The sequence below is a fragment of the Nannobrachium achirus genome (genome assembly GCF_963921795.1).
Source record: "Nannobrachium achirus genome assembly, chromosome: 15".
NCBI lineage: Eukaryota > Metazoa > Chordata > Actinopteri > Myctophiformes > Myctophidae > Nannobrachium > Nannobrachium achirus.
Window position 1 is genome coordinate 53,702,972 of NC_137822.1, and position 24,497 is coordinate 53,727,468.

General features: G+C 42.1%; 1 protein-coding gene across 1 annotated transcript in view; it reads right to left on the reverse strand.

The window, feature by feature from the left end:
* Positions 1-3,004: 3,004 nt before the first annotated feature.
* The window catches only part of ugcg (UDP-glucose ceramide glucosyltransferase), a 28,156-nt gene continuing 6,663 nt past the window's right edge, over positions 3,005-24,497 (reverse strand). The window contains exons 2-10 of the mRNA XM_080743170.1: positions 21,963-22,101; positions 20,146-20,248; positions 19,519-19,620; positions 13,068-13,180; positions 10,744-10,922; positions 7,908-7,994; positions 7,020-7,127; positions 5,210-5,288; positions 3,005-3,231 (exon numbers count right to left, since the gene is read on the reverse strand). Coding sequence (XP_080599296.1) covers positions 3,061-3,231; positions 5,210-5,288; positions 7,020-7,127; positions 7,908-7,994; positions 10,744-10,922; positions 13,068-13,180; positions 19,519-19,620; positions 20,146-20,248; positions 21,963-22,101 — 1,081 coding nt within the window. The 3' untranslated portion in view covers positions 3,005-3,060. The remainder of the gene's footprint in view (positions 3,232-5,209; positions 5,289-7,019; positions 7,128-7,907; positions 7,995-10,743; positions 10,923-13,067; positions 13,181-19,518; positions 19,621-20,145; positions 20,249-21,962; positions 22,102-24,497) is intronic.

The following is a 24,497-nucleotide window of genomic DNA, read 5'->3' on the forward strand; positions in this document are numbered from 1 at the left end:
CCCCTGCCACTGCAGCGCACATAAAATGCCGTAACTCGGGCTAGGAGCGTCCGGGAGAGCCGGGGCCGGTACCTATTCGTCCGCCAAGGCAACGCGGACACCCCACCCCTCATTTCTCACATGGCCCTATTGTAGCGCCACCTTCAGGCCGATTTTTAAAACACATTTTTGGACACTGCTCCTACAGTTTTTGCCCTAAAATCACAAAAATCACTACACAACATGTCTACACTCATGTCATCAACATGGATCAGGAAGATTTTGGAAAAACACATTTTTGCCCTATTTGTGGAGATAAGCCACCTACGGTCGCTTATCTCCCGATTAGGGAGTCTTACTGGTAATAACATCTACTGAAGTTAGTTTTTCTACATATCAAAGCATTCACATGCATCCATCCATTCCACCTGAGTAGGGCTGTCACAATTATTACATAATCGTCTAATCGCAATTATCTGAGGTAATCGCAATTATTTTGCATAATCGTTTGATGTTGAGAAATGTTAATAAGTTAAGAACACTTTCAAAACGTAGTGGAAATAGCAGATCTACAAGCTCACAGTGAGCTTGTAGATCGGCTATTTCCACTATCAATGTTCTTTTTTAAGTATACAATTGTCAAATAAGTCAGTAATTTCTTTGTATATTTAAGTTATGTGTCATGATTGCCATGTGCAACTTCAAAGCCTAAAGCCAAACAGAAATGTAATTGTCAACAACAAATACAGTCATATTTGTGACATTCCTACACTGGAGTTTTCAATACCAGTAGTATCATTAATGGTAGCAGATGGGCATTCACTGAACAGCTAGCTATGTCCATGAGTTAACTCTCAAATACCTGGAACGCACCCGAGTCGCCTTAGATTTTAACCACTTTAACCATTATTGTATGCTTTAACTTTAGAAAAATAGCAGATATACAAGCTCACAGCGCGGCACCGAGTGCGTGCCGCGCTGCGAGCTTGTAGATCTGCTATTTTTGAAAAATCGTGAAAATGAGTGCAAGTCTTTGAATATCTTTGACCCGATCTTTGACCCGACTTCTAAATCCTTCCTCTAAATCAGTGGTTCTCAAACTTTTTCATGTCAAGGACCCCCAATATTACAGGTATTTAGCCACGGACCCCCATCTCAAAATATGTTGTCCCAGGGACCCCCCAGAAGCAAATATTTGAGTTACAAATGTTCGCTTTTAAATAGATATATTCAAAGACTTGCCAAGAAAAATCACGATTGTTTAAAAATAGCAGATCTACAAGCTCGCAGCGCGGCACCGAGTGCCGCGCTGCGAGCTTGTATATCTGCTATTTTTCAATAGTTAAAGCAGTCAATAATCCTAGGCCTAAATGAGTTAACCAGTCCCAAAAGTAATGTTGTTCAAACCCATGAAGAGACACTAAGAGACAATAAGGACACGTTGGAATCGACGCCACAGAGAGACACGGTTTATAGCAGAAACAACGACAAACAAACAAAAAAGGTACAATTTAGATTTTTTACAAAACTCAGTGACAACAGAGTCTCCACGCATATTTACAGATAAAACCAATGAAGGCTGACAAAATGATACATTTCACAGTTCATACTTTAAATATTTACATAGAAAAAAAAAAGGCAAAAAAAAGTGAATTGATTCATCGGGGGCGGGAAATATCTTATTTTTTTCTTATAAGGAATAAAATAATCCCCAAGTCCAGCAGAATACTCATTATGTACGCATTATGTACACGACGCTTGGCAAATAAAAACATTTCATTTGAAGGTACTTCGGGTCGAATGCCGAGTACTTTTTGGCTGCTCAAGATACATTTTCAGAGTAAGTTGCCCTCGGGATCATACACATACACACACACACACACACACACACACACACACACATACACACATGCGCACACACACACACCTGAATAGCGTCTGAAATGTCACGCGGGGAAGGGTAAGTCCCGTCCGATTTTCACTTGAGAGATTGGAAATGTCTGGAGATTCTCCTCGTCTTTTGCATTTTTCGATTTCGAGGGAGTTATGTGAAAGTCATGGACCGCAGGGCGTTTTGATTTCACGAAATGTACGCTTAGAATGCTTCTCTGGATGGAGAGAGTGAGAGAGAGAAAGCGAGAGAGAGAGAGAGAGAGAGGGAATGTTCATAAAGTCTTGAAAAAGTTGCAGTGTCGTCGGTGCGAACTAGAGGGAGACAGAGTAAGAAAGCGAGGGGTAGCTCACTAAATACTACTAAAATACTGCGTACTTGTAATACTACGGATAAGTCAGCACTTGTAGTACTACTAAAAAAAAACACTTGTGTGCTCGTGCACACCGGCAATACTGTTGGGAGTACTACAAAGTACCTCTCACGAAGGGGAACGTAAATCGGAGTGTATTCGTGACGCAGTAGTACTAGTCGAAGTACTTATAGTAGAGGTACTAGAACGAATACATGAAAGGTCGACCTGAAACAGAGTCGACCCAAACTCGTTTCCCAACGGGTCTGTGGCCTTAAGCTAGATGCAGAATGGACCGAAATCTAATCTTTGCTTCTGGGGGTCCCTGGAACAAAATATTTTGTGAAAGAGGTCCATCCGTGGAACAAAATATTTTGAGATGGGGGCCAAAAACACAGATAGGCACATTCTAAAAATGTCTTCTAAATCCTAACAGTTTTCCTGAAAAAACGTATGTTGCTATCATTGTTTCTCAAACTTTGTCATGTCAAGGACCCCCAGAATGATATGTATTTGGCCACGGACCCCCATCGCAAAATATTTTGTCCCAGGGACCCCCAGAAGCAAATATTTGATTTTAGTCTATTCTGCATCTAGCTTAAGGCCACAGACCCGTTGGGAAACGAGTTTGGGTCGACCTTGTTTTAGGTCGGCTTTTCCTGTTACCACTAGAACTAGTGGTACTTGGAGGGGGGGGGGGGGGGGGGGGGCGGTGTTACACATTCGACATAACACCCTCCCTCTCGCCCCCCTAGAGGTCCCACCCGGCGTGGCGTGGATGAACGAGTGCGCGCCCCCGAGCCCCCCTTTTGTCCATCTCTCCGTCTCTCGCTCTCTCTCAGACGTCGAGGATCTCTTCGGCGGTCCCGCCGCAGCGGAGCCGGTAGCGCCCCGTTCTCCAGCTGATGGTGGGGTCCCAGAGGGCCGACAGGAAGATCTGCACGGCGAGCGACTCGCGGATGAACCAGGCCACGGCGTAGTCCAGCTTAGAGAAGGACACCCCGCCTCCCTGAAACACAGGACAGAGAGAGAGAAAGAGAGAGAGTATATTACTAGGGCTGTCACGATTATGACATTTTACATCAGGGGTTTTCAAAGTGGGTGACGGGGCCAATCCAGGGGTGCCGCGAGATAATTTGATAATATTTATTTGGAATTCATCAATATCACTACATCAATATCACTTCACTATAGGCATGTTTTCACTATAGTTCCGGAATTTTTCCTGCAAAATAATTAGCATAATGATTTTCAAATGATTTTCAGTTTTTTTTTGGGTGTTTTCACATAAGCAAAAATGCTGGCATAGCCATAAAATACCTAGTTTTCACTAAACCGTTGTCGCGGTATGAAAGTCTGTGTTGCCAGACTTTGCGAGAGAACTAAGCAACCAGGTGTACGAAAATAATCCCCAAAAAGTGATATTATCTACACGAGCACTTTAAAACTACACGCATCGCCACATCAGCTAATTGAAAATTACCGATCTACAAGCTCACAACAAATAAAACGAAACCAGCAACTATCATATACAAGCAACTTTACGGAAATGAAGCCCAGAGTCGCTTATAATTAGCAGACATGGCAACACTTGGACTGAGAAAAAAAGAAAGAAAAAAAAAAGAAAAACACTCCTGTCTCCCCAGTTCGGTGCGTTTACTGCGGTGGCATCGGTGCCTCTCTCTCTCTCTCTCTCTGAACGCTACAAATGGATTTAACTAAACAAAATATTCTTCATGCTCAGCAACAACAACACATAAGGCCCATTCAAAAAGGATCTAATGCAAGCCCACAGCCTGTGGCTGTGGGCTTTAGATTAGCTGTGGACTCGCACTCACTCGCTGGAAGAGGTTCCAAAAGGAGCTACCGTTGAGAAATCATTGCACTTTTGCAGGCAGCCAGTCATGGTCACAATGCGACTCTACTCTTACTCTATAGCCTAAATAATTATATCCCTAATGCAAGGTGAAGCTGTATTTTATTTCTACTGTATATCCCATTCACATTCAGATCGTTTTCAATCCCAAATACAATGCTTTAACTGTTATCATTGGCTCCTTACGCAACTGCTTGTCAAAAAAACGTCAAAAATAACGGTATGCGTTTTCACAGAACGGAAATTTGTATTCTCACGGTAATTTCAGCAAAAATTACTAGGTATTTTGCAGTCAAATTTAGACCTCCAAAACTCCCGGAACACAAAATAAGGGGCCGTTTTCACATAGCGTGAATTTCAAAATTGCCGTCATTTTTGAAGAAACTTCCAGAAGTTTTGCTCAATGAAAACGGAGCATATGTTAGTAAAACACACCTGATTTGCACTGCACTTGAGGAGTTCTTTTTCTATCTACAACTCTCTTCACCAAAAATAGCCGATCTACAAGCTAACAACGTGACACGTTGTGAGCTTGTAGATCGGCTATTTTTGGTGAACCCTCCCCCCAGAATAGGCAAACTGGGGTTCAAGTGGTTAAACGTCAAGTATAATGCTATAATAAAAATGTTTTGTTAACATTAACATTTCTGTTTGGCTTGTAGGCTTTGAAGTTGCACATGGCAGATATGACACATAACCTGAATATACAAAGAAATGACTGACATATTTGACAACTTTATTCTTAAAAAAAGAACATTGATAGTGGAGATAGCTGATCTACAAGCTCACAACGTGTCGCATCGCAACATGTGTGAGCTAGTAGATCTGCCATTTCCAAAATTTTTGAAAATGTTTGAAAAAATATGTGATCATTTTTCAACGAGAAGATTATGATAAAATAATTGTGATTATGTCAAATAATTGCGATTATGTAATAATCGTGACAGGCCTATAAATAACTGGAGATATTGTGTATTACTGTGTAATACAGTCTATTGGCATGTAATCTTGTATATTAACAAAGTGAGTATTATTAAATTCAACAGAAATGACAGCCCTGCTGTGCAGTAATATGTACTGTAGTAGAACTAAATGTAGCACTGTATAATACCTGTATTCCAGTGAGTTGTATATAGTCTGCTATGAACCAGGCCAAACAGTGGCACATGAAGAAGACCATTATATCCCACCTAAAAAAAGAACAACAACAATTAAGATTATTACAGCATTTTTAAAGAATATTATAATTGGAATTACTGTATACTGTATATCTATTCGTATCAAAAGTACTTAAGGTACCAAAGTACTTATTATGCAGAATGACCCATTTGACCCATTTTCAAATGTATACAAATCTTTTGAAAATAGCAGCTCTACAAGCTTGTAGATTGGCTATTTTCAAATGGCCGAAATGTAAATGGGGCTGAAGTGGTTACTGTATGTTTTGTAATAATCAAAATGTAAACATCACTCTAAATTTGAATAGCCAAGGCATAACATTTTGCAGTTTCTGCAACAGTTTTTTGGTTTTCCAGGGTGTGTTTGTTAGCCCCATGCACAACCCCCAACCTGGAGGACCAGTGCTGCTTTTTGTCTGGCCCCTCCCCTGTGACCTGTCCGGCTTGGTTAATGCTGCCAGGGGCTTTAGGCCCCCGCCGATATAGCTCCCAGGGTCCTTGAGGCACGCAAGCCACGTCAAGGTAGCAGCCCGGCCTTTGTTATGCCCCAACCGGGACAAAGGGATAAGTAAGCAAGTAAAGTAAATCTAAAATTACACAGATGCTTTCCCGGTTAAAATGGGTTATTGCTTCTTTCAGTGGCTTTATTGCACGACACGTTTCACCACAGCACTTCGGCAGGTGCTCGTAGCCAAAGTATTTGGGGCTACCACTAAGGCCGTGGTTCTCAAATGGGGGTACAGGTATGCAGAGGTATTACGTGAGAGAAAATGGAAAAACTGGACACAGTTTAGAGCTCCAATTTCAAGTCTTTCACTCCTTTTCTTATTTGTAATGTTACATTCTTCAATGTTATTCTTAAAGAGGTGAGTTATCGTTCATTCACAGCATCGGGTGGATACCTCAAATAATGTCCAAAACGGATACTTTTCAGGATTCAAATTCAAAAGTAGCAAACATATTTTTGCTACTTTTGTATGACATTGTAGTATGACAAAGTAGGGCTTTAATTTGCCAAACGAAAGGTAAAATATGGAGATACATTATGAGGTTTCTGCCCGACAGCGACGATATGCTAGATATAGTTTTCTAAGCAACATGTTGTAGTCGGTACTTTGATCCAGAAATCAGGAAAGGGGGCTTAAGGTAACATGTCCTTGGTTTGAACTCCCTTTAGTCCGACCACCTAAACCTAACCTTAAAGGAGTAGTTCACCCCCAAAATGACTTTTTTTCTATTGATTAGTCACGCCATGGAGACTAGAGTTCAATAATATTTTTTGTTTTTTGTCGCATTCCTAAGACAAAAATGTGATAACAATAAATTTACCCCCATTCGTTCCGGATGGGGACCCGTTTCGAAACGGGTCCCCATCCGGAAAATTTACTCTAATCAAATTTTTGTCTTAGGAATGTGACAAAAAACAAAAAATATTATTGAACTCTACTCTCCATGGCATGAGTAATCAATAGAAAAAAAGTCATTTTGGGGTGAACTACTCCTTTAACCTCAGTAAAACTATGCCTAAACCTAACCTCAGTAAAACTATGCCTAAACCTAACCTCAGTAAAACTATGCCTAAACCTAACCTTAACCTCAGTAAAACTAACGCTGGCAAACGCTAACCGGGTGAATTTTAACCTGTTCGGACCGACGGCAGTTCGAACCATGGGGCAGTCCCCGGCACTGAAGCCAAAGAAGTTTGAGAACCACTGTACTAAGGGATTGTTTGGGATATCTTACCTGAAGATGTGATGCGCTGCCCAGCTAATAATCAAACTGGCCACAAAACACTCCGATATGGGCTCCACCACGGTGGCAGGAAGCATGTTAATACGTAATTTAGCCCACCTAGAATAAAGAACAACACAACACAATAAATACATGGATTATTCACTTTAGATCAGGGATCATGAAAAAAAGGATTATTGATCTGGAATCAGGCATTAAGCCAGATTACTATTTGGTATCAGGCAGTATAAAGACATTTTATTTATCTTAGATCAGGGATAGTGACACAAGGATTACTGTTCTAGAATCAGGGATTATGACATGCTATTGATCTGTGATCAGGGGTCGTGACTTAGGTAGGGATGTCACAATTATTACATAATCGTCTAATCGCAATTATTTGACATAATCGCAAATATTTGACATAATCGCAAATATTTTGTCATAATCGTCATAATCGTGAATGTTGAAAAATGTTCATACATTTACAAACATTTTCAGAAATGGTGGAAATAGCAGAGCTACAAGAGCTTGTAGATCGGCTGTGTTATTTTTTAAGTAGAAAGTTGTCAAATATGTCAGTAATATCTTTGTATGTTTAGATTATGTGTCATATCTGCCAAGTGCTACTTCAAAGCCTACAAGCCGCACAGAAATGTAATTATCAACGCCAAAAACACAATTAAATCGTTAATCACAATTATTTGAGTGACAATTAATCGTCATGTAAAATGTCATATCGTGACAGCCCTAGACTTAGGTATTATTGATCTGTGATCAGGATTGTATCACATTGATTATTGATCTGTGATCAGTGATTATGTAAAAAAAAAAGGATTATCAGGGATTATGACAAATGGATGATTGATCTTTGGATCCGGGGTCATTAAGGATGCGTACCTGATCATGCGGGATTGGAACTGGGCGATGGAGTACGAGCCAGAGTTTTGCATTGCCACCTGCGTTGCCATGGCAAACTTCCAACCCCTGATTGGATGAAAAATTAAAATGACAAAGCATTAATACGACATGTCTAATTAGGATATTAAAACAGGACATATTACAACAGAATAGATCAAATTGGAGCAGTCGAAGCCTTCAGGGAAAAAGCAAGTGTGAGGCCTCCTGTCGTCAGAGAGAGATGCTTTGGAGGCCACTGCGACACCAGTCGCCTTTTATTTGTATTTTTAAGATTTGTATTTGGGTGTTTATGCCTTTATTGATAGGACAGTACACTGATAGGAAATGGGGAGAGAGATGGGGAGTGACACCCACAGGTCGTCAGGATCGGGACTCAAACCTGCGACATGCTGTCAGGCATCAGAGCCTACAGTATGTGGTATGCGCCTGGACCGGTAGGCCAGTGGGCGCCCCACCAATCGTCTTCTGGCAATGTCTGAACCAACACTGCCAAGTGTGGCGATTGTAAATCTTATGATTTGTCAGAAACGGCTACTTTATTGAAATGTCACATTTGCAACACACCATTAACTGAAAAATACTTTTAAATCCCCTAATGGTTTTCTGAAAAAAGTATGTTTCTTTATCTGTGGTGCTCACAGTTTTTAATGTAAGGGCCCCTAGAATTATATGTATTTGACCACGGACCCCCATCACAAAAGGGACCCCCCCCCAGAAGCCAAGATTTGAAAATTTACACATTTTCACGGATTTTCTAAAAAAGCTGATCTACAGGCTCATATCGCAGCACTCAGTGCTGCGCTATGAGCTTGTATATCTGCTTTCTTTTGAATAGCCAAAGTATTAAAACATGAATGGTTAAAGTGGTTACGTGACACTGATGCGTTCCCGGTCTTAATAGATTAAACCATAAATATGTTGGTTATTCCAATGTGAACACACACCTCCAGGTGAAGCTGGTTGATTTTATGTACTTTTAAAACATTCCAGTGCAAAACATTGTACAGCAGGGCGTTGTGTGCTTGTAGATCGGCTGTTTTCACAACTTTTGTGCGACAGCCTTGTTTGATCAAGTAGAGCTTTACTTTGCGAAAGAACAGGTTTTCCAACTGACAATGACGATATACTAGTGTTGTTGCTGCTCTTATATCACCATTATTACTGGGGTTGGTGGGGGCCAGACAGTAGCCCCCCGCAGGCCGCAAATGGCCCGCGGGCCGCCTATTGGGGAACCCTGCTGTACAGTATCTCCATCTGGGATTTGAACCCAGCATAGACATACAGCAATACAGCTTAAAATGTTTGCCAATTCCTCTTTTCACTCAGTACTGGGAGATAAAGTGCTGGGATCAATGGTTTTAGAGACATGAAGATCAGAAGGAGTCTCATGGTTCTCAAGCTAAACCAAGCTGTTTGTGCAGAGTCATGCTACTGTACAAGTGCCCTCATAAGGCAAGCTGTGCTTTAGTAGACTTAGTAAAATAATTGCGGGAATTCTGAAGAAATTACATCTTTTGAACTTAGCATGGACATTCAAATGGCCTCATTTATTAAGTGTAACATGCGACAGAAGACTGGCTTTTTTCCCACTGATCAATTTGTCATCTATTTCACATGAGCGTATGATCAAATCTCACGTCAATTCTCACGGCAAATGTTTTGAGTTTGAGTGGACTTGCTGCGATCCCGCCTAGTTGAGATCCTTGAGTTGAGTTTTTGTAAATGTCTATATTGACTAGGCCAGGGGTCTTCAACGTTTTCAGGCCAAGGACCCCTTTGGTGAGAGAGAGATGAAGCAGGGACCCCCACAACCTTCTCATAGATTCCATATGGTTTCATTGTTTGACAGCGAAATCATCAGTGTATTTTGGATTCATGTCAATTTGTGTTTTCAGATACTTCTTTGCCGAAAATAGCCGATCTACAAGCTCACGCCTCGCGCTGCATGGCATTATGAGCTTGTAGATCTGTTATTTTTGGCTAAAGTTCACAGAATATGGACACTAGGGTTCAAGTGGTTAATATAAAAAAGGAGAAACAAGTTTCTATCACGCAAAGATTTGGGCGACCCCCTGTAGTAACTCTGAGGACTCCCTAGGGGTCCCGGACCACCTGTTGAAGACCCATGGACTAGGCTTCATATATTCCTAGCATAAACTGCTACTAAGAAATTGTTTGCAATTAACACAGTTATCATTTAAAATCGAGCTCACTCAGGCCTCAGCCTCTCTAACCTGCTCAAATTACGATCTCTGCCATAGGACCGAGCCGTTTTGTTGGATTTCATTAGCTGGTCCACTCTTTGGTTTTACGCTGAAAGCCTGGTTCAGCTGAATGATGACCCAGGAGGGACTGACTGAACATACACTACGGCAGTGGTTCTCAACCTGTGGGTCGGGACCCCCCTCCCCAAATTATTTTGTGGGGTCCCCAGATGACTAACTTAATGTGCAACATTGTTTTCTCTCTCAACAGTAAAAAAAAAAAAAATGAAATTTAAATCTATAGGGGGTATCTGCACATTTCTAAAGTGACAATTTAAGGACGTTTTAATACCTCTAAAATGACAAATTAAACATTGGCCAAGTTGTCAATTATTAGAGGCAGAAATTGAAATAGCCGATCTACATGCTATAGCTATTATAGCTATATAGCTATTTTCACAATAGAAATGTGTTATACAAAATGTAATGCCTCAACTCTTGTGCTCGTCAGGGTGGGGGGGTCCCCAGTTGAAATATGATTATTTTGGGGGTCTCGGTCTGAAAAGGTTGAGAAACACTGTATTACAGTATGACTGTAAAAAAGAATATACCTGTCTGCAATGGCTTTGGCCATGAAGTAGTCCTCTGCGATGTACTGGGCGAAGGCCACCAGTCCACCCGCCTGATCCAGGATCTCCTTCCTCATCAGACAGGACATGCCCGTCACACACTTGATGCCCGTTACGTTGGCCGAGATGTACGAGCGCGGGTGAGAGGTCCCAAAGTACACCTGTGATAAAAGTTAAGAGGAAAACCACGCAAACAAATTAGACCTGTGGAAAATATGAACACAAACAAAGTACACTTGAGAATAAAGTCTCAAATAGAATCTTGAGGTTCTTGGCATGGATGATTGCGACCGTAGGTCGTTATTTAGTATGAAATCTTGCAGCTCATGTCCGTCTGTCGGTTAGACCTCATGCTCCATATAAGGTCAAGACACTTGCTAATTCAGGCTTTTGCAAATCCCGCCCCATTCTGCCCTGTTACTATGCTGGGACATTAACCCTGGGCAGATTGTTTTTATAGTGGCAGTGAATGGGATTTTCTTTTTTTTCCATAGCCTCATTATTGCAATTTAAAGTATCAAAGGAAAAACATCTAGGTGATATTAATAAAAAGGGAAGACAAAGGTACAGTAGTTACATTGCAAAACAGGGGGTTTCCCCGAAAATATATGTTTTAATTTGTTTAATCCCAGTGGGACAGAATCACTATTGCAGATTCTTTTATAGTGGAAGTGGATGGGATTTTTTTTTCGTCATAGCCTCATTACAGCTATATAAAGTACCAAAAAAAACACATCTACGTGATATTAATAAAAAGGGAAGAAAAAGGTACAGTAATTACATAGCAAAACAGTCATTTTCCCCCGAAAATATATGTTTTAATTAGTTTAATCCTCTGGATCAGAGAGAGAATAGAAATAGAAAAAGAAAGCGCATTGCATCTTGGGTAGGAAGAGGAGAACTATAATCTGTTCTCCTCACATAATAGGCTGGCTTTTCGTAATTCTGCCCATTTAAAATATATGTACCCAATCGTAACTAGTTAGACCATTGATAAGGTCCATGTGAACTAGTTTGTTGAAGCTTATTCATTATGATGAGCGAGATCGCCCCCTACTGCCGCGGCCGTACTGGACGAAGGTCGTGCTCCGCACTGCGGACAGTTGCTGAAAGCCTGAAACAACATTCTCCACTGCACAAACTCCACCCCCGATAGCAAAAAGTGAATGGTTTTTTCTGGTTGGCCAGTCAGGGAGTCTCAGGGACCAATCAGAAGGCTGACAAACGGTGAATTGACGTCTGACATCATAGACCACATGATGTTGACACAATATGGGCATCTGACATCATAGATGTCTGGCGTCATAGACCACACGAGACTGTCACAATATGTCCATATGTGGGCATTCCCCATACTATCCCTTTTATGCCCATATATGGAGATCCCTGATGTCATCAACATTAAGCCTCATGTGGTCTATGACGTCTATTTGTGTCACGTTAGACTTTAACCATTATTTTATGCTTTAACCAGTGAAAAATAGCAGATCTACAAGCTCACAGTGCGGTACTCGGTGCCGCACTGTGAGCTTGTAGATCTGCTATTTTTGAATAGTCTTTGAAGTCTTTGAATACATTGACCCGATTCTATTTTTCTTTTTTTCTTTTACTCACGGTTGTATCATCAGTGGTTCTCAAACGTTTACATGTCAAGGTCAAGGACCCCCAAAATGACATGTCTTTGGCCGTGGACCCCCCATCTCAAAATATGTTATTCCAGGGACCCCCCAGTAGCAAAGATTCGAGTTACAAAGGTCTGCTTTGTAAATGACATATTCAAAGACATTTTCAAGATTTTTCAAAAATAGAAGATCTACAAGCTTGTAGTGCGGCAACTGGTGCCGCGCTACGAGCTTGTAGATCTGCTATTTTTGAATAGTCTTTGAAGTCTTTGAATACATTAACCCGATTCTATTTTTCTTTTTTTTTTTTACTCACGGTTGTATCATCAGTGGTTCTCAAACGTTTACATGTCAAGGACCCCCAAAATGACATGTATTTGGCCGTGGACCCCCCATCTCAAAATATGTTATTCCAGGGACCCCCCAGTAGCAAAGATTCGAGTTACAAAGGTCTGCTTTGTAAATGACATATTCAAAGACATTTTCAAGATTTTTCAAAAATAGAAGATCTACAAGCTTGTAGCGCGGCAACTGGTGCCGCGCTACGAGCTTGTAGATCTGCTATTTTTCAATAGCCAAAGTATAAAATCATTCCAGGTCTTGGTGGGTTCATTTGAAAACCGCGAGGTTCTCCACATTGGATAGGTACACAAACATAGCCTAACACAGAATCCTGCTCCGTACCTGTTCGAGCGTGGCGGCGAACCCTGGGCGGTCGGCGACGTACGGAAGCCCGTGCACCAGCCCCACCTTGTCCGTCATCTGATTGGCCAGATCCGTCAGGGTGTCGGGCTTCACTGTGAGGAGACAAAATGTGTGTCAAAATGTAAATAACAAGATATGCTCGGATACAGTGGACACCACCAGCAGTAGTAGATAACATTCAAATGTACGGTATATGAATAGCAATAGTGTTAGTAGTAGTATTTCTAATAATAATCGTAGCAATTTAGGCCTAGAATTATTGAATGCTTTAACCAGTGAAAAATAGCAGACAGGCTCAAAGCAGACAAGCTCACAGCACGGCACTCTGAGCTTGTGGATCTGCTATTTTTGAAAAAGTCATGAAAATGTGTGCAAATCTTTGAATATATGTATCTTCAAAGCGAACGTTTGTAACTCAAGTTTTGCTTCTGGGGGGTCCCTGGAACTAAATATTTTGAGATGGGGGTCCATTGCCAAATAAATATAATTTTGGGGGTCCTTCACATGAAAAGGTTTGAGCACCACTGACATAGTAGTCTCTCAAGAACAGACTAACTGAGCTCCATTTAAGTGAAAAGGACCTTTTCTTTGACGATGGCTAGCCAGATTGCTGACATAGAAACACAGGGTTTTCAAAAAATCTTAGAAGGATTCAAAAGACACTTATAGAATCGGGTCAAAATTCTAATTTTCACGATTTTTCAAAAATAGCAGATCTACAAGCTCGCATATCTGCTATTTTTCAATAGTTAAAGCATAAAATAATGATCCACAATAATGTGTACCCGTTCTAAATGGGTTAACATGCATTTCATATTAACATATGTGACAGCACACTGTCTCTTATTCAGACAGCACTCTGAAAATATTTAGTGCAGGGGTCTTCAACGTTTTCAGGTCAAGGACCCCTTAGCTGAGAGAGAGATGAAGCAGGGACCCCCCACAACCTTTTCATAGATTCCATTTAATCGTTTGAAAGCACAATCATCAGTGTATCCACCCCTCATGTCACACTGTTGCTTAAAAATGGTGAAAGAAATGTCATGACGTAATGAGCTAAACCCTGTAGTTTGCATCACATAACCACACTATTGGTGGTAATGCCATTATTATCCCAGCCCTAACTAATAGTAGTAGCAGTAGTAATATGCACTCACTGCTTGTTTGTGTACAGCAGTGTTTCTCAACCACTGTGCCTGCGGACCTTTGGTGTGCCCCTGAGAAGGGTCAAGTGTGCCCCTTGAAACTGTTTGAAAGCCAGTATTGTATTTATAATTTAAAAAATGATTTAGACTAGTGAAAACAGCCGATCTACAAGCACACAACACCTCACGGTGCGACAGCCTTGTATGATGAAGCAGGGCTTTACTTTGCGAAGAAACTTACACATTTGATACAAGGTTTCTTCCCGGCAGTGACGATATTTACACCCCCGTATTATGTTGGTGTGCCCATGGATTCTTGGGACATGAAAAGTGTGCCCATGGATTCTTGGGACATGAAAAGTAAGTGTGCCCATGGATTCTTGGGACATGAAAAGTAAGTGTGCCCATGGATTCTTGGGACATGAAAAGTGTGCCCATGCAGAAAAAAGGCTGAGAAACACTGGTGTACAGTATGTGTGCGCTTGTCAAGACACCCAATTACAATCAATTTACAATTTAGGCATTCAGCAGACACCCTTATCCAGAGTCTGAGATCGAAGTACGCAAAGCATGACCTCTCAGCAAACAGTCACCCAAGCAACGTGCAGAGAGAACAAAGTAGTGCCTCAAGTAGGTGTTTTAGGAAAGGCTCAAATAGTGTTTAATAGAATTCCATTTAGTTATTAGTCATATTTTAATCACCTGAGACGTTGTACTATTTTTCTAGTTTTAGACTAAATTTACAGTTGATTTAGTCGACTAAAATGTATTTTGACAAGCCTCGATGGCGTCGAAATGGCAGTTTTTCACTTGGCTGCATGCCAAAAATAGCTGATCTACTGTACAGAGGTCGCGCGTGCAAGACACCAGTCATGTTGCCATACCTTAGCTTTTGCTGAACTGACGCCACTGCTACTGTACAAGCTACCAACTCAGTGGCCTTGTGGTTAGAGTGTCCACCCTGAGACTGGGAGATCGGGGTTCGATCCCCGGTCGGGTCATACCAAAGACTCTGGAAAATGGGACCCAGTGCCTCCCTGCTTTGCACTCAGATTCAAGGGTTGGATTGTGGGTGAAGTCCCAGTGACATACTAGCGTCATGTCCAGGGGGTGTACTTATGCATCAAGCTGCCTCACGCTACAGAATCAGGAGATAGGCTCCTGCCCTAGGGGCCGTATGGCCCAGGAAGGCTTACTTACAAGCTAACAACATGTGTGAGCTTGTAGATCAGCTATTTTCCCTGGATGTCTTAGATCTACTTCTCTTCTCCAGTTGTCCCTTTTTAGTCTAGTTTTTAATTTGTTGAAAATGTTTTCAGTATATTTAGTAGAGATGTTACCGATCAATCGGCAGTGGATCGGATCGGGCCGATCAAAGCGTGATCGGCGATAATCGGTGGTTTAGATCAAAAGGTAAATTCACCGATCTGATCCAATCGGTGCATCCGATCAACCAGCCGTTCAGTATGCCCACTTGAGGCCATTTTGGGGTATTGATTTCCACAGTGCTGAAGGAATAATTAGTTACTGCTATGATAATAAATACATAGTAATGCTGGTAAATAACTATAAGGCAAATATATAAATGAATTCATGAGTGAATTAATTAATTAAAGTTAAAACATTAACATTTAGAAAATATAAATAATATATAAATAATAACTTGATCGGATCGGTGATTGATCGGTATCGGGTGATCAAACTTTTGTGATCGGTGCTCGGTGATCGGTTCCAAAAAACCTGATCGGACCATCCCTAATATTTAGTCATAGTTTTAGTCATCATATTATACACGAATATTTTTCGTCATAGCTTTAGTAAACAAAATCAAACGGCTTTCCTGTGTTAGCATGATGTAAGTGAGCAGGAAGGCTTGTAGGGCTGGATCAAGCCCCCAGAATCACGGTAGAACGTTGAAGCAGCCTTCACCTGGTGGTCAAACCTGGGACGGCATTTAAACGCTACTACTAACGCTACTGTGTACCCTAGTGCCTGCTCGGTGCTTAACACATACACGTCCCTTTAAAAATGTCTGCCAAAGTGCCTGGATGCCAAATTCACCCAAAATAACAATAATAATAATAATGCAAGCAATGCACAGATCATGAGACGCCACCGAGCAACTTTCATTGAGATGAAAAGCTCCCTATTATATTATACCTCTATGGGTTGGATACCTGAAGGTATGGGTGTGTCATGCCTTTGGTTGCCTTGTAGGTAAACATCAGTGTTTTGTACTGGGCGTGGGCAACAAACAGAAGCCAATGAATGGAACAGAAAAGGGGGGGACTGGAACATTTTGGTCGCGCTGTGAGCTTGTAGATCTTCTGCTTTCAGCGTGCAGCTAAGTATAAATGAGGCATTACGATGCTATCGCGGCCCAGAGGCGCCAAGTTTTGTCCACGCCGCGGGGGGGCTGAAGCCATATCGAGCGCTACCCCCCGCATTTACATTCATGCAAATAGGCTATAGGACCGCTCTGCGGGGTGCTGCATCCCCGCGGCACCCACAGACTTGTCTGCTAAGATACATTGTAGTCCACAAAATCAGCTGTGGATTTAGTTGACTATAATTGTATATTTAGTCAATTAAAACTAGACCAACACTAAAACATTTCAGATTGTTAAAATATGACACTGCTCCTGAGTGAGGAATGCTCGGATCCGTTTGATGTTGTAAAGTGTAAGCCTACAGGATCCAGTGATTGCTGCAACGTGTGCAGCAATCAGGACCAGGACAACACCCAGGGCTCTTGGCACCGTCTCCACTTGCAATCTGCCAAGTCAAACGTTGTTGAGAGCATTGTTCAAGATATGGTTCAAATAAAAATAAATAACTGAAAGCCATGTTTATCTGTAAACTGGAAATGTACACTCGGGTGTGTTTGCTTTTCCATTTTGCAGCATTAACCCCTTTAGAACGGGTACACAGTATTGTGTATCATTATTTTATGCTTAAACTATTGAAAAATAGCAGATATACAAGCTCACAGCGCGCTGCGAGCTTGTAGATCTGCTATTTTTGAAAAAATCATGAAAATTAGAATTTTGACCCGATTCTATAAGTGTCTTTTGAATCCTTCTAAGGTTTTTTGAAAAACCTATGTTTCTATGTCAGCAATCTGGCCAGCCATCGTCAAAGAAAAGGTCCTTTTCACTTAAATGGAGCTCAGTTAGTCTGTTCTTGAGAGACTACTATGTCAGTGGTTCTCAAACCTTTTCATGTGAAGGACCCCCAAAATGGTGTTTATTTGGCCGCGGACCCCCATCTCAAAATATCTAGTTCCAGGGACCACCCAGAAGCAAAATCTGAGTTACAAACGTTCGCTTTGAAAATACATACGGTATATTCAAAGATCTACAAGCTCGCAGCGCGGCACTCGGTGCCGCGCTGTGAGCTTGTATATCTGCTATTTTTTCACTGGTTAAAGCATTCAATAATTCTAGGCCTAAATGGGTTAATGTTGTGGGCGTAACGTCAGACTTACTTGGCCACGGTAGAGTTACAATCCGATGAGTCCGATTGTTCTGTGCGTATTACTATATTTATCTAGGGCAGGTTCGCTGAGCATGAACGCTCTTTTTTTCAGCAGTGCCCTGCGTTACGGTCGCACACACATTCACACAAGGGATGGGATGATACGCGATACTATCGTTTATCGTGATAAAAAAAAAAAAAAAACCTTAACGATAATCGTCTCGTGGAGATTAAATTTATCGTGATATCGTCCTCCGTCATGCACTGGGATCAATTCACCTTTTATTTGCCGAGCAGCATATCTGGTACCACTTAAACCCTCTATAATTGGTAAAAAGGTACTTATAATATACATACTTTTTTCACTCTATCAAATGTCTTTGCCAAAACATTTTTTTTTTGGGCAAATGTTCCGCCCCAGGATAATGGATTTTGATTATCGCGATAATATCGTAAACCGTGATTTCTTTTGTCCCAATAATCTTTTTTTTTTTCATATTGTCCCATCCCTAATTCATACCTGGGAGCTGCCCAGCACAACCACAGTCGGTTGGCCACTAAGCTCCCCTGGAGCCATTGGGGGTCCAGTGCATTTGTCCGTGCACGGACATGTTGGTGACCCCTGGCGCATTCTGGACCGTTTAGAGGGGGCTGGAGTGAACATGACGAAAGATGTTCGATTGTCCCTTTTATGCCCATATATGGAGATCCCTGATGTCATCAATATTAACTCGTTTACGGGGCGCCCGCTGGCCTACTTGTCCAGGCGCATACCGCATAGGCTTTGTGTCGCCGGTTCGATTCCCGGTCCGGACGACCTTTTCCGCATGTCACTCCCCATCTCTCTCCCCATTTCCTGTCAGTCTACTGTCCTATCTCAATAAAGGCATAGAAGCCCCCAAAAAAACAAAACTTAACACATTCCCCGCCATTTAACAATACCTTCGTACTCTATGGTGCCTCTGGTCTCCATAGACTTCCATGTAATTCATAGTGCACGGATCATGCACACCCATGCCTAGATAATGCACCACGTGTGTCCACATTGCTCACAGCTTTCAAACAAAAAAATCCGAATGGAAATCCGTTCAGGCATTCATGAGATACAAGCCATTATGTTTTCCTAAAATGTAAACAAAGATGGCTGCCATGTTTGATAGATGGGGTTGCTATGGGGGTTAAACATGCAATTTCGCGATTTCTATCATGCCTACTACATTTTTTGGGGTCCAAAAACATTTTTGAAAAAAAAGTTTTTTTTGAAAAAAAAAAAATGTTTTTTTTTCAAAATGGCGGAAATTCTCGGGACTATCGGGCCTGGCAGGGAAAGACATTAAAATAATCTCGGGACTATCGGGCCTGGCATGCAATGAGTTAATATATATATTTTAAGCCCATATCTGGGAATGCCACTATATGGACATATTGTGTCGCTTCTCGCCCTTGGGGCGTCTTAAGCCCTTTACACACAGACGCAGGTTTTTTTTCCGCACGGAAAAAACGGACGATTTAAAAATGTTAAAGAAAACAATGATTCTCTATGACCTCATGCACACCGGCTCAGAATTTGCCATGCGGCAGGTGGCTGCGGCTGTGCGTTTTTTTCCCCCCTGTAAAAACTCATCACTCCTTTTATGACTCCTTTTCGGATCCGCAGTGTGGATTCCGCACAGCCTTGCACACCAAATCCAATGCGTTTTAATCATGCAGCAAACGGAAAGAAACGCAACGGCCCTGTGTGCAAAGCCCTTTACTGGTAATCATTGTAGTAGTAGTAGTAGTAGTATAAACAGTAGTAACCATAGTACCTCTAATGCCACTGTCACAGATCCAGATGAGGTTATATTTTGCAGCTTCATAACCCGGCATCAGGTTGTTGATCTTGGGGTTGATCCCCACCTTCTTGCCTCCTGGAGAATAAAGCAAAGTTTCAGAGGGAACATGAGAGAGACAGAGAGACATGCACAGGCGCGCGCGCACACACACACACACACACACGATTATGACATTTTACATGACGATTAATTGTCTCTCAAATAACTGCGACTAATGATTTCATTGTGTCTTTACATTTCCGTTTGGCTTTTAGGCTTTGAAGTTGCAAATGGCAGATATGACACATAACCTAAATATACATACTGTATGTTTGACAACTTTATACTTAAAAAAAGAACATTGATAGTGGAGATAGCCGATCTACAAGCTAACAGCGCGTAGCATCGCGACGTGTTGTGAGCTTGTAGATCTGCTATTTGCACAATTTTTGAAAATGTTAGAAAATATATTAACATTTTTGAACATGGAAACGATTATGGCGATTATGTCAAATAATTGCAATTAGATGATTATGTTATAATTGTGACAGCCCTACACACACACACACACACACACACACACACACACACACACACACACACAACAGAAGATGGAAGTACCTATGAAGAGTTTTGCGTCAACGTTGGGGTACTTCCCCAGGAGCTTCTTGCACACCTCGATGGCCGGGTCGTCCGAGTCCTGAACGCACAGCAGGACTTCATACTGCACGCAAAGAACGCACACCAAAAGGATACGTTACACAAGCAAACATACATATGCATATAATGAAATAAACACACTGTCTACTGCAGGGTTCCCCAATTAGTTTTCCCCAAGGGCCGAATCATGTCTAGGGTACCAAGCCGAGGGCCACAACATTGCAGGGGGGCGACGGTGGCGTTCCCGCTACTCCAGCGACAGTTTAGATATCGTCGTTGTCGGGTGAAAATCTTGTATGTCCAAAACCGTTCGTTTTGCATTTATCATTTTAAAAATGATTTAAACTAGTGAAAACAGCCGATCTACAAGCACACAACGCCTCGCACCGCGAGGCGTTGTGTGCTTGTAGATCGGCTGTTTTCACTACTTTTGTGAGACGGCCTTGAATGATGAAGCAGGGCTTTACTTTGCGAAAGAACATACAAATTTAGAGATACCAGATTTCCACCCGACAACGACGATATACTAGTGTTGTTGCTGCTCTTCTGCCACCATTATTACTGGGGTTGGTGGGGGCCTGACAGTAGCCCCCCGCGGGCTGCAAATGGCGTGTGTTAGTCTCGATAAAATGTTGCTTTAACAAGCACAAATACGAAGTATTATATCAACAACGGGTCTGTTGCACCGATTTGTGCTGCGCTGTTCAGCTGCCTGGCACTTGTTCAGCTGCCTGGCACTGTGAGACACACTACTTCTCAATGCAGTGAATGCACACTTCATTAAGAGAGCAATGTTTAGGAGTACTTTGACTTGAAGCAAAGAAGATGGGTTATTCACTATAACAATGCACTATTGTCCTGCGTGTCATTGGTATTCAGCACTGGGTGCAAAGTTGCATCTATGTGACTCTGTGAGTCATTTATGTATGTATAATAGTGATCAACACCGGTTCTGGCAAACTGCAGATCAAAGCGACTCAAAGTGTAAAGTCAATTGGATGTTCTCAAGATATCCGAAGGACAGACAGATAAGACAGAGATGTGTGGAATTTATAGATAGGCTCATCCGATTGGACTCCAAACGTTTTTGTGTGAATGTGTGAATGTGAAGGCAATTGGTTTGACAGTTCTCTTTTATTTGCCGAGCTGCATATCTGGTACCACTTAAACCCTCTATAATTGGTAAAACGGTACAGTGATGCTACTAGCCCTGCATCCTGAGTCCCTGACCCATATGTTTAATAAAGGACTCATTAAACTAAGCATCCCTGCATCCCCAGGATGCACACAACACTATCCTTCCTGCTATCAGTCATTTCACTGCACCAGCTGAGCTGCATGTGGTGGAGTCTCCACAGCTGTGCATTTTGGCATTATTGATGAGATGATTGAGATTGTCTTGTAAATCCATGCTTCTGTCCTTTATTAACTACATACAAGTAGCTATTTGCCACTATTTGTTTAAATTAAAGTCCTTTTTGATGTTTTCACCGTTGATACATAATGCGTGTGTCGTCGCAGGACCCATCAAATAATCCTGGGATGCATTTGAATGGCCACCTGTGGGTGTCGGGACCCATTACATTGAAAACCTAACAACATCACTGAATATACATACTTTTTTCACTCTCTATCAAATGTCTTTGCCAAAAAATAGCCAATCTACAAGTTCTCTTTGACAAATATTTTAAGGAATGTCCTTCGCATAGCTCCAGAACCATCCAACCAATCGCCGCCCTTGTGTTATCCTGGACAGGACTCAGGAGTATCATCCTCACCTGATCATAATCGAGGGTGAAAAACGTCTCCAGGTTGCTGGTGAGGTTGGGGTCGATTCCCTTCAAAGGCTTCAGCAGCGACACCCCAGAGTACTTCAATGCCGGCTTCTCCGTGGCTCTCCTGTGCATGTGCAGGCGACTGGGCAAGAGACAGAGACAGAGACAGGTTTCTTTATCATTGCAGTTTTTGTAAATTTTTGTCCACTTTCCAGCAATTGGAGAGAATAATGGATCATATACAGAATACACACCAATATAAAAGGTGCATGCAAAGCTGTACCCATCTAGGAGACAGACTAGATTACCCCAGTTTACTAGCCACTGCTTAAAATGAACAAAATAGTGACTAGGAACTAGGGCATTCACGAATAGTGATTTTTTAGTATTCGAATTATTCGACCTCAAAGTATTCGAATAGTCGAATATTCGACAGGACTGGCCAAACTGTCAAATATTAAGTAAGCAAGAGGCGAACATTGTGAAAATAGCCGATCTACATGCTCACAACGCCTCGCAACGGCGTTGCGAGGCGTTGTGAGCATGTAGTTGTGAGCATGTAGATCTGCTATTTTCACAATATGTATCTGCGGAAACGAGTCACATTAAATGTAATACCTACAATTCCAAGTGCTTGTCAGGGTTCTTATGACTTCCTATCTAGCCAAGCTTTATAAACCATGAAGAAATATATATATTTTTGTTTAAAGACAAAACAATAAAAAAATAAAAGAAAGCGAATATTCGACTTCAGTGAACAACGTCGAATAGTGACTTTGATATTCGAATATTTGGTGAATGCCCTACTAGGAACTAGGAATAGCCATGGCAAACCGGTTAGCCGCTTATTTGAAAGTTATCGCTGCTTTTAGATCTGAGGACAAGGGGGTGCTGAGAAGCTCTAAAAATAGCCTCACTACCAGTGTTAACCCATAATATTGACCGCTTTAACAATTGAAAAATAGCAGATCTACAAGCTCGCAGCGCGGCACCGAGTGCCGCGCTGCGAGCTTGTAGATCTGCTATTTTTGAAAAATCATGATATTTCGTTGCAAGTCTTTGAATATATCTATTTAAAAGCAAACATTTGTAACTCAAATATTTGCTTCTGGGGGGTCCCTGGAACAACATATTTTGAGATGGGGTCCGTGGCCAAATATCTGTAATTTTGGGGGTCCTTGACATGAAAAAGTTTGAGAACCACTGATTTAGAGGAAGGATTTAGAAGTCGGGTCAAAGATCGGGTCAAAGATATTCAAAGACTTGCATTCATTTTCACGATTTTTCAAAAATAGCAGATCTACAAGCTCGCAGCGCGGCACTCGGTGCCGCGCTGTGAGCTTGTATATCTGCTATTTTTCTAAAGTTAAAGCATACTATAATGGTTAAAGTGGTTAAAATCTAACGCGACTCGGGCGCGTTCCAGGTATTTGAGAGTTAAAAGGACTAAAATTTCCAGTTCTATACAAGGAAACGTTCAGCATGAGGATGCTCGGCGCATGTGCCAGGGCATTCAAACAATCACCAACTACTACAAGAGGAAGAGAGCCCTAGCGTGCAAATAAATGACAACCCCTGCCAGACGCGACCGCAGTTTTCCCGGTGACCCTGAACGCAACGGTGGGGGCCGATGGGCAAGGAGGGTCGCGAGCTTATCAGAAACAACTAAAATAAGACCTTAAAACCTGGCGAAAACAGTTGCGTGCATTAGAGTGAATCCTGATGATAAAGGAAAACGTTAAATGGAAAACGTTAAATGTACTTCTGAAAAGCATACTAGGCCTTAAAACCTGGCGAAAACAGTTGCGTGCATTAGCGCAAGATTAGATGAGGATAAAGGAAATCGTTGAATGGAAAACATAAAATTGACTTCTGAAAAGGCTTCTAAAAGCCTACACTAGCCTACTAGTAAAACTAGTGGAACCGCGATCTTGCCACACGTGAATAATTGTGGTTGTAAACAATAACATAGACAATATAAATCCTTATTAGTCTATTAGTGGGAAGAAGGGGTTATCATCATGGCCCCCAATAACTTTGACATATCTTGCAATTGGCGACGGGTCTCTTACGAAATCGACAAGAGTGCCTCTCAATACATAAAGCGACATAACTTCTCCATCATCAGCAATAGTCAGGCGTGATTATGGGTCCAACTGGGAAAGATGGATAACCACGCCCCGGACTCATTTTTGAAGCTTGTGATTGGCTGAACCGGACGTAGGGAGCGCTCCGTTGTAGTCACTTGGACCGCGCGAGGTGCACCAAAACCCAATTATCATGGCGTTTATCGTGCGCTTAATATAACGATTGCTTTCACCACGGCTTCGTAACTCGCGCGGCGCTCCGCCGGCCGCGCGGCCCTGGCCCGCTCTTCGCGGCCTAACGATTGCTTTCACCACGGCTTCGTAACTCGCGCGGCCGGCCCTGGCCCGCTCTTCGCGGCCTAACGATTGCTTTCACCACGGCTTCGTAACTCGCGCGGCGCTCCGCCGGCCGCGCGGCCCTGGCCCGCTCTTCGCGGCCACTCGCGCCTGC